This window comes from Gasterosteus aculeatus, chromosome 13 (genome assembly GCF_964276395.1).
Source record: "Gasterosteus aculeatus chromosome 13, fGasAcu3.hap1.1, whole genome shotgun sequence".
NCBI classification, from domain to species: Eukaryota; Metazoa; Chordata; class Actinopteri; order Perciformes; family Gasterosteidae; genus Gasterosteus; species Gasterosteus aculeatus.
This window is the reverse complement of record NC_135701.1, coordinates 2266060-2285256: the sequence shown is the minus strand read 5'-3', so window position 1 is coordinate 2285256 and position 19197 is coordinate 2266060. Positions and strand designations below refer to the sequence as shown.

The 19197-nt window shown below is 43.1% G+C and overlaps 1 protein-coding gene across 1 annotated transcript; it reads right to left on the bottom strand.

Annotated features, from left to right (window-relative positions):
• Positions 1–2366: 2366 nt before the first annotated feature.
• nelfb (negative elongation factor complex member B) lies at positions 2367–10746 on the bottom strand. Its single transcript, XM_040196263.2, has 13 exons — positions 10463–10746; positions 8253–8413; positions 8068–8167; positions 7274–7504; positions 7003–7188; positions 6794–6906; positions 5609–5711; positions 5235–5330; positions 5007–5149; positions 4355–4461; positions 4027–4168; positions 3784–3892; positions 2367–2812 (listed from the first exon to the last, which is right to left on the bottom strand). Exons 1-13 carry the CDS (start codon positions 10562–10564, stop codon positions 2654–2656), a joined length of 1752 nt encoding a protein of 583 aa, XP_040052197.1. The 5' UTR covers positions 10565–10746; the 3' UTR covers positions 2367–2653.
• Positions 10747–19197: the final 8451 nt, after the last annotated feature.

Below are 19197 nucleotides of genomic sequence, written 5' to 3'. Positions count from 1 at the left end.
TAAGCTAAAGTAATTTAACTTAGCAACTAGAGATGCTTTCCCTCCCTACATCTCCTGCTCGCTCTTGCTCGTTGTGCTCAGTTTCGGCTGCAGCCCACATGTCTCATTAACGCCGTCACAGAACCCCTTCTTACCTGGAGTATTTGTGCTTTTTCTACTCACAGGTTTCTCTGGATGGTTGTTCTATCTGATGGAGGTTGTGTAATGGTAAAAATATGTTCTATAACATTGTCTTGTGCTAAACCCGTGTCTCAAGTGTCTGTGTTTGACCCTGATGTGCAAAAGCAGAAAAGATTTAAGGTTTCCATATGCAGCTGTGTCTGAAAAAGGGAGTTAACTTGCTCTCACAGGCGCTCGTACAAAGGAGCAGTGTGTGTTACCCTCATCTTAACCTTGGTTCTTATCTCGACTTGGTTTGCAACTTCTCGTACCTGCCACTGAGGATGGCCTTCCTATGTGTGCACAAACTCAGCGTTTTTACTGCTCGGAGACGCCATCTCCACAGAGCACTGTGATACGTGCTGGTGTATTTGGCCTCCTGCTAGCAAGCAATAAATGGACTTTTTGCAACTTTGATCATTCATCAAGACTCTGTTTTTTAATTAGATAAACATTGAAAGAATTCATTCTCTTCTCCCAAACAGTTTTATTGAAATATTCCACAACAGTTGTGACGGTGGTTCTATTTGATGGTGGTTAGACTGTAAAACCCTCTAAGGCGTATACAAAAAAGTGGAAATGCGTGCAGTCTGACCCAGAGTCAGTCACCATTTCTCTTGGCATAGACTTGAGGTTCCTATTAAAGCACTCAACAAGGGCATTTCTTTGTGGCTAATAGGGACTTGCTCAGGGATTGGATGTCAGATTTGTAATAGTGATAGTGAGTAGGTTTGTGCGGATGATGGGTTTAGGGGAGATGTACCCCTGGGTGTTGTCAGCATAGCAGTTGAAATGGAGACCATGGTTGTGTATGATGTTGCCAAGGCCCAAAAAGTAGAGGAAGAAGAGGAGGGGCCTGAATACCACATTGAGAGACTATGTTTGACTTGAAACGGTTGATTCTAATGATCTGATTGCAGTATAGAGGTAGGATTTGAACCAGGAGTGGATAACAGAAGGTTGGATGGTTTGGATGGCTGCGATGAGATCAGGTAGTATTGGTATGTTAATAGAATAGTCAGCTGAGGAGGGGGCGGAGGTCGTTTCTGTTCTGTGTTGAATCCAGATGGAAATGGTTAATATAGCTGGTTTTAAGCACAGCTGGGTTTTGTTTGTTAATATTGGGCTTCGGTATTTCAGAAAGAAAAGGACGATAGGAGATGGGCCTCCATATGATGGTGGTTTCAGGGTCATGGCCAGGCTGCGTGAGGATAGGTGTGACCGAGGCTAGTTTGAGGGAGCACGGGACAGAGTCACTAGATGGGAGGAATTGATGACAGAGGAGTGGCGGAGGGCCGGGAGACAAGCCATGACTGAAGTGGGTGGGCAAATAGGTGGTATTTTTTCTAAATATTTGCTTAGTAGAATGAAAGGGTAAAGTTCAAATTCTCAGCTGTGGAGGAGTGGCAGAGATTGTCTTTAGCGGGGTTAGCGGTACCAGAGCGGCTGACGCCAGAGTAGAAAAGTATCCTTCCATTAATCCCCTTGGGGAAAGTTATTCTCTGCATTTGACCCCATCCCACATAGTGGGAGCAGTGTGCTACGGCAAGGGCGCCCAGGCAGCAGTTGGGTTGAGGGTCTTGCTCAGGGACACTTCAACGTGGGGCAGGCAATGCATGACAGCTACACTACAGTAGCTGTCATGCATTGCCTAATGGAGAACACACTAGTTTTTTCAGGTGCTGAAAAACATGCAGCAGTCTAACTATCGTCTAATTTTGCCCCTCCTTCCCCAAAGTCCTCAGCACTGACCTCCTACACACATTACGTGCTAGATCCTACACACGGATCTAGCATGTGAAAATACTTGACCTGCATCAGCGTTTCATTAATGCGTGAAGCGGTTTACCTCACAAGATTAACTACACATACAGAATTCTGCTTCATATGAGCAATATCAATTCAAAAGAAAGTAATTCTATCGATCTGTTCAATGTAACGCATTGATCTTTTATATGATCAAAATTTCACTGGCATTGTCATTTTAATGGCACAACGCTATGCATGATGGGTTGCTCCCTTAAGCAAAGACAGACACATTTCAGCCATAAGCAGGTCTTCTTCCACACTGCCTACATGTATGGCTGCTGGGAAGTCATTTGCCATCGAGTTCTATAGACACCAGATATTTTGATCAAGTGTTTCTTACCAACTGACGAAACACTTTTGCGGTTGTTGAGATACAAAAGAAAAAAAACAGACACCACTTTGCATTTCTAAATAATCATTTATTTACATGGTTTGTTGTACCCCGGCACAACTCACACCTTACAGCCAAACTACATATGAAGAGCATGTATTTTCTGAAAAACGATGGAACAAAGTTTAGAAAAAATTATGGCAGAGCGGCAAGAGCCTCTCGGACACAAAAACCTAGAGAACATAAACCGTGAAAAATCACAGAGCAAATAATAATAATGTAAAACGTTTTACAATACGAGCCAAACGGTTGTTTTATTTACTGTCAGTGACCGATGGAGAACTCCGCTGGTCCTCAGAGAGGCGTGGTCGGGGTGGAGGCAGTAGTGGGGACAGTCACCGGGTGCAGCCCCAGGTCCAAGGATGGAGCTTCATCTGGTGGTGGTGGGCTCTTCTTCTGCCCCTCCAGTTTCTCCGTCAGCTGAGTGTAAAGCTCCTTCACTGGCTCGCTGCTCTGTGGTCACCAGACACAGCATCACACACAAAGGGTAAGTACATTGAACCCGCCATCCAAACGCTCACATGTGGCCACAGTGTGTTTATGCCTGGATGGATAATATATCCGTCAGTCTGAGATCCTGTGTGGATGTTTAGAATTGGATCAACTTTAGCTGATTAATTTTAATTAAACGTTTTTCAACCCTTGAGTTGTCCACATATGTTGCTTCCCATTGATGAAGTCAAAACATTCATTTTTTCCTCAAAGTTCTACTCACAACACCCCATACTTTTTGCAAATCTAAAATAAATAACATAAATATAGCAAGAAAATAAGTATTCACAGCCTTTGCCAGTCGAAATTGAGCTCAGGTGCATCCTGTTTTCACTGATCATCCTTGAGATGGAGGCACACACCTGTGGGATGTTGGGTTTCATTTTTGCTTCTTAAATTCAGATTTCTGGCTCACAGTCCTTTAAACATACGTTTTGTTAGTCACTGCAGGTGAATGTGCAAAAAACAAAAAAAACTAAAGTCGAGTTATAATAAATAAATAAGTTGATAACTTAATATCTGTGCAACCATCAAGTTAAAACGTATTTCCCCCACATTTACCGCCAGAATCATTTCTTCTTTCCTTTATGTTCACATGATCAGGCTGGTGGGTTTCTTGCTAGAGATTCTTATTATAACGAGGAAACAATCAGCACTCATTGACCACGAAGCTCGTTTAGTGGCTCTTATTTCAACCACAGGGAGGTTCTGCTAAAGATTTTAATAATTCGTTGTGGACAATACCATGTTACTTTTCCCAACTTCCAACTTGTTCCTTCCTTGCAGGAGTAGACAGATGCCAACAAGGGATCTATCAAGTATTATATTTGTCTGATGTATATGAAGTATTACCAAACCTTCTGGCATTGGGACAATGGATCCAGAGCTATCTTCCTGATTCTACACAGACTGAATGTAAAAATGAAGCCAACCTGTTTTGGAGGTTCAAGAGTCTTCATCAACGTTTCCATGTATGACGGCAGCACTTTGTGATGCAGATGCAGCATCATCCGGAGGGCATGTCTGTGGACGTTCTCTTTACTGGAAGATATTTTTGAACAAAAGCTCAAATCGGTCAGGGGACACGGCGGACATGAAGCCTTAATGTGGCGTTGTGCTGTGTGTATGTTTGGCCATGGTTAGTCACACCATCGTCTCGGCAAGAATCAGCTCACCTGGAAAAAGAAGTCAGCAGGAACCCATCGAAGACAACTGAACAAAAGTCTTCTGATCCAAACTCATCAGAGAGTAGGGTGAGGTGTCCAGTCAGCAGGTGCAGGAATATGTCCCCAAAGGCCATGTCATTGTAGGTATCCACTAAGGGGAACAGTGGAGACACAAGTCAAGTTATTCCTACTGGAGTCTTATTAGTAAAAGTGTCAAACTGACTGACAGCATCAGAGCATCGTGTCAACCTTCATCAAACGCTTTAAATGTCTATCATTAACCAAGGAAACAGCTTCTGGAACAAAGATGAAAATACATTTAATGTGCGATACTCACCGAGGGCGGGGAGTAACCTCTGCAGGGCGTTCTTGTTCCTCAGCTTGGCAATGTGGAGCACGTAGTAAAGACCCATTTCACAGGCCACTCTGTTGTCCTGCAGGAACCTGAGGGACGGCATCATTCAGAAGAAAAAGGGGAAACATGTCATGGAATTGAAGGACACTATTAAGAGGGCAGTTTGTGGTGGCGTTATCCTTCTGCGGGGCGGCTCACGGTTCTGCTGTGGCCCAAAAGAAGTGTTCTCATGAAAGCTGCTGTTATACACCCGCCAATCAGGCTATGAGCATGTTCATGCTACAGCTGGGAAGTCAATGTCCCAATCCCAGTGTCCCCCCTACACCCTGACCCATCGGAGTCCCCCTTAAAATATAAGCCCTGACCCCTCAGTGTCACACCTAAACCTCAAACGCTATGACGCTCCAAAAACACATGTGCTGTCCTCTTTGTTTACCTTTTTTCTACATCTCCATGCCTTCACTGGTTATTAATTTAAATGACTTGTGGTTTATTCCCTCTCTACGGGAATGGGGGGACAGGACTAGGGCTGCAACAACAAATCAATACATTTTGAACATCAAGAGTTTGCAAGGGATTTCATTCATCAATTATTACGGCCTCTGTTGTGCTCCTCTCTCCAGCAGTAGTCTACCTGCTGAAAGCCTCCGGCAGGCTGCTGGGGTACGACAACGAGCTCTTCTCCTCACTGGGAAGCTTCTGTTCCACGTTGAAGGTGTGATCATCAACAACCACTGACATCATGGCAGGCAGGAAACGGGTCACCACCTCCGAGTCCTGACAGTGTCCACACAAGAAGATCCCTTTATGAGTCGATGAACCAAAGCAGAAGGCGTTTGCCACAAGGGTTCACTGGACGTACCAGACGAGGCTCTTTAAAGACCTGGCTGTCGATCATGTCCCACGCCCCTTGACCCAGTGACAGCATCCTCAGCAACAGCATCAGATCTGGACTCTCCTGTTCAAAAGCACATACAACAGAACCATTTACAATTGTGTGTGTGAGCATGGGAGGCGGGGGCAATACAGTAAAAACTCAAATAGCTGGCCTGAAAAGAGCTCTCTCTTTTAGAATTCACAGTCGCTGTGATTAGAAAAACTAATAATCCACAAATGTGAATACATAAAATGGAGAGGTGAAGATAATAATACCACCACAGCATCCCTGTCACTATCCATCTGTGACAGCATGGTGGTGCAAAGGGACACCTGTGTCCTCACGCACAGTATGCTCACCCTGGGTAACGTGTCCTGACTCAGCAGTTCCTGCAGGTTCCTCATGATACTCAGAACCAGGGTGTTACAGGCAAATGGGTCACAGAGGATCATGGATAGGTCCCTGGAATTCACAGAAAGTTTTATTTAGGGCTGCAACTAACGGTTATTTTGAAAATCGGTTAATGGGTTGATTATTTTTTCAATTAAATCGGATAGAAAAAAGCATCAAAATTAAATTAAATTTACAAAAACCTTTAGTTTCCACCCTTTATTCTAAAATAGAACTGCAACTTCATGTTGAAAAAATACTTCAAGCAGCAAAACCTGTTTGTGGACTTTCTGAACATAATAATTTATAAAAAACAGAAAAATACAAATCAGAAAATTCAACAGGATTTGTTTTAACGTCAGAACTTGTTCTCTACACTACTCACAGGCGCGCATCCTCAAACTCTCACACTCAGACACACTCACAAACACCCTCATGTTCACTTGAAACTTATTCATTAAATTATTACCATCATTGTAGTGCAAGTAAATGTATACACCACGTCTAAGTACAGCTAAAAATAGCAAAGTGATATGAGATGAATTTAAAATGGCCTTAAAGTACAACACACAAATATATTCAAAAATAATCAAAATGGGACAAAGCACAAAATATATACATGACAACGGATTGAAAAATGAATGGACCAATAAAAACGCGTCTTTACTCTTAATAACTGCTTTACTGCGGTTATTAGCGAGCTAACGCTAGCATGTTCAGCTGGATGACAAGTAGGCTCCTTACGTTCCTCAAGTCAAAGTCAAAAAGGGACAATGTGGTGTTCCTGTGCCGTGTTACGTTGACTTTGCAAATTTTGCCATTGACACACTTTAAAAAAAAAGTTTATTCAATGTCAAATGCTCGCACACCTTGGACGACTTAAGTCAAACAGACTTCTCTGCCTGCGTCATGTGACTCACAACAGCTGCCGGCGCTGCTGGCTGCTCTTTCCTCTACGTCAGCTCAGCTTTTTATTTGCTCCGCCCACATCTCCGCAACCCGTTGAGTGACGCAATAATCGCGCGACACAACGAATCAATGATGAAATTCGTTGCCAACACTTAATAATCAATTTGTAGTTGCAGCCCTAGTTGTATTCATCCATTTATCAGAGATGAACAGCTCTGCTGAAGAACCCAGCCCTCTCGTGTTACCCGAGGACTTGCTCTTGTCCTTTCTTCACCCCATCCAGGAAACCTTGCAGCTCTCGGGCTCGCTTGCCATCCACAAACTTCTCGCGGATGCAGGCGTCCAGACACCAGGTGAACTGTGGCGCACACAACAGAGAAAACACAGGTTTTGGGGCTCTTCAGTGGTACACTTGTGTACTTTGGTGTTTGACCAGCACCGGTTGTGTCCTCACCTTATGGCAGGGGTCCACAGAGCAGATCTCACTTATGTCCAGGTCATGAAGCGACATCAGCAGCTCTGCTCTTAGGGTGCAGTAGTGAACATTTCGTGTTCGTAGGAAGAGTGTTCTTAAGAACTGCAGCACCATGTCGTACAGCTTCACGTTCTTTCCAATCATCTGTGTCAGCTTTAGGACCACCTGGTACACCAACAGCGTCTTTTACCCAGAGCGTCTCAAAGACATTACTTGAAGTTTACTGGACATTTTGATGTGACAAACTCACCTCGCCTTGGCGTCGCGCTTTGGGAGACAGACTGAAGAAGTTGTGCAGGATAGAGAGGTCGCTGCTGAACAGAGCGGCTTCTTTCTCCACGATGTACTGCTTCAGCAGAGGGGACACTTCGTCCCCGAACAGAGCCTGGTTGTCCTGCCAGATCTGCCTCTTCACCTCCACTGCACACACCTTGTACAGCTCCTTGTCAGCCATCACCATCTTCAGCTTCTTCTCTGGGACCTGCAGAAGGGAGCGTGTGATGAACATTAAGGGGTAGATTTGCAAAGCCACTGGGGCTTCCAACGCCCAGACCCGGTCACCTCCCGGTCTACTACCTGACTCTCTTCCAACGCAAGTGCCCCGGAGCCTGTTCCCACGTTGGGGCGCGCTCAATTTTCTTCAAAGCATAATGTTTTCCTGTAAATTCTACTGATGCCCCACGGGGGCATTGTTCAAAATCAATGCACGTCAAGTCCTGATGTCATTTTTTTTTTTTTGCCTGCCCTAACTGACCCACCGGGGGTCATAACTTTGCCGTCGTCAGCACACACTGGTAGTTACTCCAGGGGAACCAAGTAAACCTGATAATCAAAAGCTCTTACTGCTCATTTAGGGAGTCACTGTCTTATCCTGGTTGAGGAGTGCAAGGTGGTGAACACATGCTGGCTGTGTGTGCAGCACAAATAACACTACGATTTGAATTTTTATGGGGCGTGCTTTTTATCAAAAGTGTCTTGACATGCATGAGATGTTTTTTTGCCGCAAATGATAGGCTACAAGTTACGACTTCTAAAGACACTCACCTTGGGTAGATGCTTCAGCACCCGCATCACCACCGGCTGAATGGATGGCATTTTGACAAGAGGAAAGCTCTTCTCCAGCAGCTCTTCAAGCTTCCCATATCTGTAAGAGAACAGAGCATACACGAATAGTCGTGTCCGAGCTGGTTCATTACCATCACTCGAGATCAGAACAACCAATGACTCACCTGTCCTCGTCCTTGCCCTCCGCAATGGTGGCAACTCGCTCCATCAGCTTTTCCCGAAGCTCATCGAAGACGGACTGGTGGAACTCCAGCCGAGGGGTTCCGTGTAGATCGAGGAAGGGAAGAGCAGACTGCAGGGTGGGCAGCAGGATGCCATTTTCCATCTGAAGCATCAATCAATAGTAAAGGAACATGAAACCCCCTTTTCTATATAACATACAGTCCTCCGTAAAGAAAGAACCACCTCCAGAAGCGATTCTGGCTTCATCAACAGAGTAGAGCAACAAAGCCTTGTGAAGCCTAAAGGCTGGCGCTTTGCATGCAGTCGTGTCGACGCACTCGTTTCAATCCATGGTTCTAAAAGTCTTGCGTGTGTTGCAGAGCAATTCACCGCCAGAACAGGTGGAGTAACGTTTTTCAAAGACGACCTCGAGAGTCACGTCTTTGTGTGTGGAAGTCGTTAGTTTGTTTATTTATTTATCATAGACTTTATTGCCCCGTGCATTCACACTGCTGCTTTTTATCGCCTGACATATTTGTCCCCTATTTTTCTCCACAACTTTGTTCACCCCTCGACCGACAAACCGACGGTTTTGTGCTATGAAACCGGAAATGTGAGACCCCGGAAAGGATGTAGTTAGCAAAAGTGGTCAGTGGCAGGTTCCTTTGGCATAACGGTAGGTTGCGTGGTCGGTAGTAATTTGCGGTGGTCGGATCCTTTTTCAGAACGGCATAAGCCGATCTCAGTTGGGTATTTAGCAACATGCAAATACCATATAACAGCAAATGAGTATCTTTGTGACCGTGGGTTTGGCGTACATGTTTTTACTCATTTTATTGACAATCTAGCAGATCACAGCGACTTGCAAGTAACGCAGCGTCTTAAATAAAGTGATGTGTGTCTTAATGCGAGGCTTTAGACACAAAGGGATTCCATATTTAATGAGTCAAACGGGTTATTTGAGCAACGTTTTGATGACCGACCGAAGCCAGTGGACAGAGCACCCGCGGATTGACTACTACCCCCCCCCCCCGACCCCCAGTCCGGCCAAACTGTTCGCCCGACCACTAGCCGTCACTGGGTTCTCGTTGTATTTCTTTCTTTCGATACACATTTCCCACTATTGTTTTAGCGTTGCCATGCCTCTCTGATTATTGCCATGTTCCCATCATCCAATAGGCAGGTCGCAAGATCTGTCGGCACCTTCCTATGATATGAACGGCAGGTCGCTAAATGTGAAGGCACTTTCCTATGATATTATAGGAACCTGCCACCGGCACCTGCCGTTCTGAGAAAGGAACCTGCCACCGACCACTTTTCGCACTCGCCGTCACTCAAAAATGGGTCGACGCGCGCAAGAACGCAAGGAGGGCTGAAAAGGCACGCAGGGGGCTCTTGCGTCTGCGTGTCCTTGCGTCTCTCTGAAAAGGCAGATGCATAAACTAGGCTTAATACATGAAATTACATTTTTAAAATTGTTTTTTTAAATGCGTGTTTGAATCTGAAAATATAAAATCTGCCACGGAAAAATATAATACAGCGAATTACAAAACGTGAAAAATGAAAATATATATTCTATTCGAAAAATATAATAATAGAACGGAGTCAAAACTATATTCAATCTCAAAATACTTTTCTTTGAAGAACTTTAGACTTTCTTCACTGTTGGATGACACGTTTTCATCATTTTAAATCATTTTTAGTCCCCCAAACCGTTTCAGTCCCTTTGAAAGTGTCCTTTTCCTGCTGTCCGTTAACGTAAAGTCCACAGGGGGTGGTACTCGATTCGCATTTAACTTTCAAATCACAACTAATTTAGATCTCCCAAAACAAAGGTAAGTCCCTCTGGAGAAAGCAATTAATGCATTCATGTTCGTCAAGACTCGACTCGACCCCTCTCCTCCTCCTCCTCCTCCTCTCTGGCATCAACCAGAAGACTAGAAAGGGGATATACGAGTAGTCCGTTTATCGTGTCGATTTATTTTGTAAGTCTGGAAAATAGCTTTGAAAACGTTATTCCACTTCGTATAGGATGCTTTTATTGTGAAACAGGAAGCCGATGTTGCTGCTGCTGAGTGGATCTTTTGTCTCTTTCAGCGTATTCATCTATCGTTACTAGTCTAAATAACCGGTATTGGTAAAGAGGCTTTGTACCAACACTATTCAGAACACAGAGCAGCAGGAGTCCTCCCTAACATCGTGGTCCCGGTACCTGGAACTGGTCGATGGCTTTCAGCGGCTCCGTGCAGTTGGTGAGCGTCTCCTTCAGGTCCTCCCCGTTGGAGATGCCCAGCTCGGGCAGCCCGGAGAACATCCTGCGACCAGCCCCGGGCTCCAGGTGGATGTCTGAGGGAAAACTCTACCGGGAGCACTTTCAGCTACACAACACCGCGACCCATTACGCGCTAGACAGTCAAGGGAAACTTTCCGGTGTGTAACTGCGTAAACCGTCCGTTGACAACACTAGCAGAGGCAATGGTTCCGCGCTTTGTCTTCTTCTTCTTACGCTTCCTAAGGTTCATTGGCGGTTGGCTAATAAATACCGCCACCCGCTGGTGTGGAGTCCGGATTACGATGTCTAGTTAGTACTTAAAAGTGCATCTCAATGAATTAGAATATAATCGAAGTCAATTTATTTCAGTACTTAAAAACCCTGTTATCTGAGCCAAGTCATCTGCTGGTGTTGATGCATTGCGTCACACCAAAGTCCAAAGTCAGCGCAGCCGTCTGCCAACCTTTTTACATTTATCCTCTACTTTATTAATATATATGTGATCCTTTCATCAAACCACAAACAATAGTTCATGATTTTATAGTTTTAGTTTTACTTCACCGCCAATTTGTATCCTTGTAAAGAACATTGTCTTTACTACTCAAAATTGAAAACCCTATTTATATGACCATTCTTTTACCTTTCAAAATGCCTCTGTGCTGTTCTTCCCATCTTCCAATTTACCCCATCATCTGTCAATAGTGACAATCCCATCACATTTTCAATTTCACTGAGCACATTATAGAGAATACCACTTTGACCATTTTCGATGCTACGCTTTCCTGTAGCTCTTTATACTCTGACTTCTATACATCTAATTAATACAAAAATCGATATATTCAACCCTTAATGCCGAACTTGCAGTATAATTGATAACCCTCCAGGGAAGAAGCTGAATTAGCGATGTGCATTAATGAGATGTGAATTAATATAGAAGGAGAGAGAGAGAAAGGAGAGAGAGGAGCTTGGTGTGTCCTAAGAAATCCCCCGTAGGTCTACTCTGAGGGTTCAGGGCCTACGGTTTAGAGGACACACACAGGGGTTAGGGTGTAAAGTGTAGGGAGGGAAAGGGGGACACTGGGATTGGGACATTGACTTGCCAGCTGTAGCATGAACATGCTCATAGCCTGATTTGCCCGGTGTATAACAGCAGGTTTCATGAGAACACTCTGGGCCACAGCAGAACCGTGAGGCCAAAGAGCGGGAACCACAAAACACTCCACACAATCCACATTTCATTCTCAGAACTCTAGTATGCATTTTAGGTTTGGGGTTTTAAATCGTATTATTCTTTATGGATACATAGTGAGTTCTTGACCTTTGATGCTAATCAGTTTGTACTTTTATTTTTTAAGCGCAGCAGAGTATTTCTACACAGATGTATTACGACTTTTACTTTAGTGCATGATTAAATACTTCCCCTTTCTTCTTAACTGTTCACTTCCACTAGAGTGGGCTAGTGTTCTGAAATGTCATCACGGTAGCACAGAATTTACTGTTTTTTTTAGTTCTACCTAAAAGCATTTGATGATATGTAACTACACAAACTCCATAATAAGGAACGTCATAGTTCTTGTACTCAACACAACATAGCAAAGTACACACACTCCCACCCCAGTGATGACAGAAACTGAGAAATTATACTAGTGTAGTTGAAAAGCATGTCGTATCATATATATGTTTCGGGAACGTTTCCTGCTGAGTTTTGTGTTGCAATGGTTTGCGTTACACAGCAACAACACAAAACAAAAAAAATAAGAAAACGTGTTGCACTTCCCTAAGCTGGCTACGATTTGAAATGTTGTGACTACGATGAGCCTGTCTAGTATTCGATCTGACCCCAAAATGTGTTTGTGTATTTACCCAACTGCAGCCTGTAGGGGGCGCTAACTCTCTGCGGTTGGTAGGGGCTGAGGGGCTGGTGGTGATTGCCTGAACAGAACCTGGGGGGCGACACAAATGGCAGTGAGGTGAAGAGGTCAGCAACATAGTTGTGAAATGCACAGATAAATCAGAAGTGTCCCGGCCCAGTGGTCCAACCAGCCACCAAACTCCTGCTTCCCCCCGGGAGCTGCTACACTGCAAAAAACAGTTTATATTTATAAAAACGTACTGTTAACCATGCAACCATTGTACTTTTGTTTGTTTACCGTGATTTATTTATGACACTTCTTTTATGTTTGATATCCCTTTTAGTTTATTATTAATCAGTTTGAACAAGGGTCAACCTGTTTATGATTCTGACACTTAACTAGATACAGGAACTGCAGTGTTAGTCAGTCAGGTGATAAACACAGCGGTCCACGCAGACTTATTCCAACAATTATTGTGTGGATTTCATATTCCCCAGAGGATGAACATTGCATACTTTAGTAATCAAACTGTATTTCCTCTAGTGCCAACATAACGGGTGTGTCTCAAAAGCCGTTTAAAAACAATTTAGTTCACACATGGTTTTTACCAGTTGATCATCCCAGTAAGGAATCAATTGTCCTCGGGCCACATGCTAATTGTGTTGCTCCAGGCGTGAATTGATGATTTAATGCGATAGATCGACATCCTATGAGCATTCCATCTGATCAGGAAAGATCCATTCAGCCAAGCTTCCGAAAGACGAGTACTTCATTAGAACATATGAGTTGATCAAAAGCTTTGCTTAATTGGGGTTAATTGTGTCACTCCAAATGTCAATTGGAGTCAATTAGTTCATTCATCAGTTCATTGTAACTGAAAAGTCTACATGTAGTCAGAATCAACATTTTTGCAGTGTACCACACACCCTGAGAACTTCTCCAGACTGGCCCTGCAAGCTGGAGCAGGGCACACAGAGGCCATTCACACCTTGTTAAGTTTTACAGCTGGTACATTTGTCCGTCCCACGCTTCTGCTGCTCTGGTGACTCAGTCACTTCTTTGAAGTGACCATCTCTGTCCATTAAGGTGATGTAAGGTTTGCTCTGTGAATGTAAACGCGGCACATCTTGGGCTACATATGGGCTGCAAGGAAACAGAGTTTAAGCCTAGATGAGATGATTTTAAGAGAGCGACGGGTTAATTATATCAATTAACAGTGAAATGGCAGGTCCTGAGCTTGTTCTTGGATTATAATTAAAGGATAATGCCTTTACACAGGTCATATTTTAGCAATTATTTCTAACAGTGATGATAACACTGGGCTCTCTAGTAATTACTGAGATGTGGGAACACGATGGGACAAGGAGCATGACCAATTCCATATGACACCACTTCAAATGGAACAACGGGATTATTTTTCACACAACAAGCCTATACAAGCTCTGTACATACTACATCCACAGAGGCTTCATCAGACTTTTAAGCTTGAGTTGATCTTAAGGCACGTAGAAGTTGACAGCTGTAAATCACAGGAGAGGAGCTCACTTATTCAGTCAATGAGATTGGTGATTCATTATTGCCAGTTTATAACTAATTGTTTAAGGATGTACTGAGCACCTAATTAATAGGCTTGAGTGATGTAAATGTTGCTTTATGCTTTTATGTAGTGAGAGATTCTTCAGTTAATGGCAATCTGTGGATTCTTTGACCGCAAGTTGAGCTATGGACCAATGTTTTTATAAGTGAACCTTTGTGATATTTCATCCATGTGCAGTCGCAGAGAAGCGTGCAGACAAGGTGCAGACAAGTAGAGGAAGATTTCCCGCTAGCGGGACATGAATGTGTATTAGGGAGGAAGAGTCAACTATAGATGCTGTTGAGATGCTTTGTGGGAAATGCAGGATTGCTTACTTTTGGAGCAGGACCTTTCCAAGAGCATACTTTCTTAAAATGATTTATTCCATCACAAACTAACTGACGTTCAACAGAGACAGCACAGCGCGAGAGTTGAAGGGCCTTAAAGCTGCATTCTCTCTAATGTCCACCAGGGTTGTTTATATAGAGGTCTTTTGATTTATTCCATCAGTAAACGGTGTAAACATGAGTTTATGGTCTCAATCTCTAGTTTCAAGTCTTCAATAAAGCTTTGTGCTCATTTAGTAAATTCTGGTCCATTTATGGCCCCAAGAATTTCCCATAAAGCTGGGTATGTTTTAGGGCGGAGCTACACAGCTTTTGACCTTCTGTGTTCCCTGATTCTTCGTACAACATTAACCCTTTCATTTCACAACAGTTCATTGAAATATTTAGGCCAGATAATAATGTCAGCAGTTTTTTTGTAGAAGACATTATCGACTTCTTATACAACCTTTGGACAAAATCCTTTGAATGAAAGCATTTAGGGATATGCTATTTTTGCCTTGAAAAGTTGGTGCTTGGGCATTTTTTGGTTTAAAGAACTTGTTCAATGTTAGAAAAGTAAGCACCCCAAATGTGGTTTATAATTCCTCATAATATGACTCACAGGGACATTTGGTCTGCTACTATGAAGATGGACGATATTATGATGGATGTTTTCAACAGTTGTTGTTTAAGACCACACTAATCGCAGTGCTCTCTCTTTCTTGCCCCATCGGAGGAATGTTCTGAAATCCAAAATAAGCATGAAATGTGGCGGCCGTCCTTTTACATTGAGATCATGCGTCCATGGATTCTAATGTTCTAATCCACAAGTGGTTGCAGTTACAGCTTGCATGGATGGCTTCACCTTTGTTTACAAGAAACATATTAAGTCTTCTTATACCTGCACCACAGGAGCACCTGTGGAGGTGATTAGAGGAGCAGAAAGCAGGGGATATTCTAAGAGTAGGGAGATTTGGGTTGTGAGGATGGACTTTTGGCAACAGAAAAGGGGGGCCAGGATCTCAGCCGTGTTAAGAGGTGAAAGTATGAGGCTCAAACCCCCGGGGCTGGGACTCCTGTAATCCTGTAGCACAGTGCCATCCTTTTACATGCATGGCCTACTGTTATTTGTGTCAGCCACTCATCACTCACACATACTGCAGCCAGGAATGGTATCCTGGTCAATTTGGCCTCTGTGAAAAGGCAAGCCCATTAAGAGTAGAGCCAGGGAAGGATTCAGAGGTGATCCAGAGGATCAGGTTCCATCGCTCCGTGTTCATTTTCTAGGAGAAAAATTCTGTTATTGCACTAGAATTTCTTTCCTTTTATTGAGGGTGGGTTCTCTTTTTGAGAGTGGGAAAAAGACGGGAGGCACCTGAAACCGTGTTGTACCCACCTTTTCAATAAGAATGACTTTTCTTGTCGGGGCTGAATGTGGGATTAAATCTTTTGAGCTTTTCACTTTGTGGGAGCTGAATGTGAAATAAAGGCTGCTATTGTGGGACAAGGTCTCTCCCCTCGGGCCCTCACAGCTCCCTGGCCTCCCCGACACCTCACACACTCTCTCAACCCTGAACCGCCAATTAGACAGTCAAATCAAAACCCGGGGACAAAGGACTAATTGTTTCTAACAGGCCTTTGTTGTTTCCCATTCAGGGCAGCTTGTGTGTCAGATAGGGGAAGCCATCGTTCCAGCTGGAAGATAAGCCACAGGCTTTTTTTTAATGCCCAAACTAGACTTCATTTTCACGGTTCAGGTGCGCTTGTGTATTGAGGCGGTCAGAATTTGCAGTGGGCGGGTTGGCCTGACGGATACAGTACCTCACAGGATGTCATTCATCAGAGGCTTCCGGAATGTGTTAAAAATGGTGTGTAAGCATGTATGGGGATTTCACCACTGCTCTACGCACTCTTTAGGGGGAAACTGTCAAGACATGAACTACATGACTTCCCTAAAGGCTGTCTGCCCGTCGTAGGTGTGTAATGATGGAGATTCATTTTTTGTCCTTCCTTTTTTTCCTCAAGTAATAGTGTCTACTTTATTGTTTGATTGTGTATTCCGTGTATGGACGTTGAGAGCAACAAAAAAAAGTTTCATTGCGGTATATTCCGGTGGTGGTGCTGTTGAACTGTATTGAGAGGTGTACCCTCATTGAGATAAATGAGTCGGACCAAATAAATAGAGCCAAACTAAACCAACAGCCCCCCACACGATGTATCACTATCTTTTGTACAATACTTGCACCAGTTGATCCACCTGGATTTTAGCTTCCGCCCATTGCAACAGGATCTGTCGCACTGACAAACAAGTAGCTTGGGGGGGGGGGGGGGTCACATTTACAACTGTTTGATAATGGATGGGTCTGTCTCGCTTTGAAGCATGTGTGATTCTGAGAATATTTCATCAGGATTTCAGTGGAGACGTTAATTGTGTCTTGCTCAGGGACACCACAAGTCAGTCAAAAAAAAATATATAACAGTATGTAAAACATAAAGATTGTAAAATCATCATCTGTATTGGCTGTTTTGATGGATTTAGTTGATGTTTTGTTGTTTGAGAGTTATTGACTGTTGTGTTTATCATATTAATGTCATGCCGGACCAAACTAATCTCGGGTGTGGTGGTTTTGGTTATAAATATGAATAGAACATCAGTAAAAAAAATGGGGTCAGGGCTAACACATTCAAATGATCAAAAAATGCTGCCAAAGACACCATTCAGGCATGACCTGCTCCCACGCTGCTCTGCAGGATAAACACTGTGACTTGTTGAGCATGTCCGGAGCCTCATGGCTGGAATGCATTACTAACACAATAGTCACTGAATATGAGCACTTATCCATCTTGATGGAATTGGAAATCTCCGTCCCTTTGTGAAATAAAACATCTGCAGCACGGTTATTGGTAAACACCTGTAATCATATAATGACGTAGATATTTTAAAAAACTTTTGTAGCTTGTTGCTAGAATTGCACCCATTATCTATTTTGAAACCTATCTTTTCCAACAACCCCTGTTGCTGTTCTCTGTGTCTGTCCTCATGCATCTTTTTCTTCTTCGGTGTTTGATTCTCACTGTCTGTAGCTGACCTGCTGTCTGCACCCGGCCAGCTCTGAGAGCAGGGAGCTGCTTCTGTTTCAATTGGAGTGTGACTGGATCTATACTGGGAGTTATGGGGAGGGGAGTGATCCTTGTCCATCAAACACACACACACACACACACACACACACACACACACACACACACACACACACACACACACACACACACACACACACACACACACACACACACACACACACACACACACACACACAAACCCTGCTGTGGACCCCTGTGTGTGCTGCCCAGCCTGTCAACCTGAGAGAGAGAAGGAGGTGGAGGGGACTGAGTGCTGAAGTGAGGTATAGGCAGACATTTTCTCAGGAATGCTGGGAGCTATCAGAGTGACATGTAACCGTATCCGCTGTCAGATCTCAGGCTTTATCTTTGCTCCGCTGTTGACTGCTCCAACAGACTGCAGAGGGGTCCTGTCTGAACCTGAGAGCCTTGCCTGGATCTCATCCACTGTAGAAAAGTTTTGATAAGGACATTTGGATGAAGAAACATTTGCAACATGTGTTGCATTTGCAGTTGTTGCTGCACGCAGGGTGATGGATGTTTGAATCAACCAGAAACCGGCGATACTGTGTAATCAAAATCATTTGTTAACGTGGAACGGAGAAAAACAAATCTGCAGTTCATCTCATGGCCACTTGAGACTTACTTCTAAAGCGAGTCAAGTCCCATAGACGGATGAAAAACTCTAGCACATGTTTTTATTAATATGCATCGTCTCTTATCAAACAAACCAATAAATAAATAGATCCCATTTTAAAATGGGCAACGTTACACCAGAAATAAACATCTTTACCGCCTTTTTCAAAAAATATGTTTGGTGTCTTAACAAGTTTAAATCATATTAAGCCTTAACGTTTGTGAGCATTTCTGTTCAGTCATGTAGTGTGCAAACCAAAATAACTTCAACACTCCTGATTACAAGATAGCTCAGAAGTTGTGTTGCGTGAACCGGCCATTTGAAGCATTCAGGAGCTCTCCACTAAAAACAGAAATGTTGCTAAATTATTATTTACTTTCATATCAACTCATCGGTCAGGAATCAGGAACATTTATTATGTACAAAGCATTTGAAATGGCGGTTGGTGCATAACATCGGACAGTAGAACAATGAGACAATGGACAACAAGTCAAATAAGACACTGCAATGTTCAAAATGTTCAATTTACACATTTACAATTTAAATCTACAGAATAAAGTCGAAGAATATAAACGAGAGAAATATAGAATGAAATAAAAAAATAGAATAAAATAAAAAATAAAGTGCACAGGCGAACAGATAACTATACTCTATATAACTGTGCTGTGAGTGTATGTGAAGGTCTTCCGTTTTCTTTGGTCTTGGAAATATTAGAAAATGGATCAAATAAAAAAAGAGCATTGTTGAAGCTATTGCACCAGCACCACCTTGGTTCTAACTAGAATACATCTCTGTCTCGTTAATGGATTGCTATGAAATCTGCGTTTAGTTAAAATGACCAATATTCTGTTCTCACAAGGGCATGTCTGTAAACTCCTCGTGTTGTTTATTTAATGGAAGAAAAAATCATAAAACTGTTTATGCAAATGTCAATAATGTAAATTATGTCATTACAATAATGTAAATTATGTCATTACTTAAAATCTAAAATGGAACCTTTGTGCTTTTGTGTATTTCCGATAAAGCATACTGCAGATACTTGGTACTTAATCATCCCCCCTACTAAGTGACATGTTTATCATGAAAAACAGCTTTACCCAATTAGAGCCTGATTAAATAGCAATTATTCGCTGCATAATAGAGTGCTATGGCCTGTTTGAAGC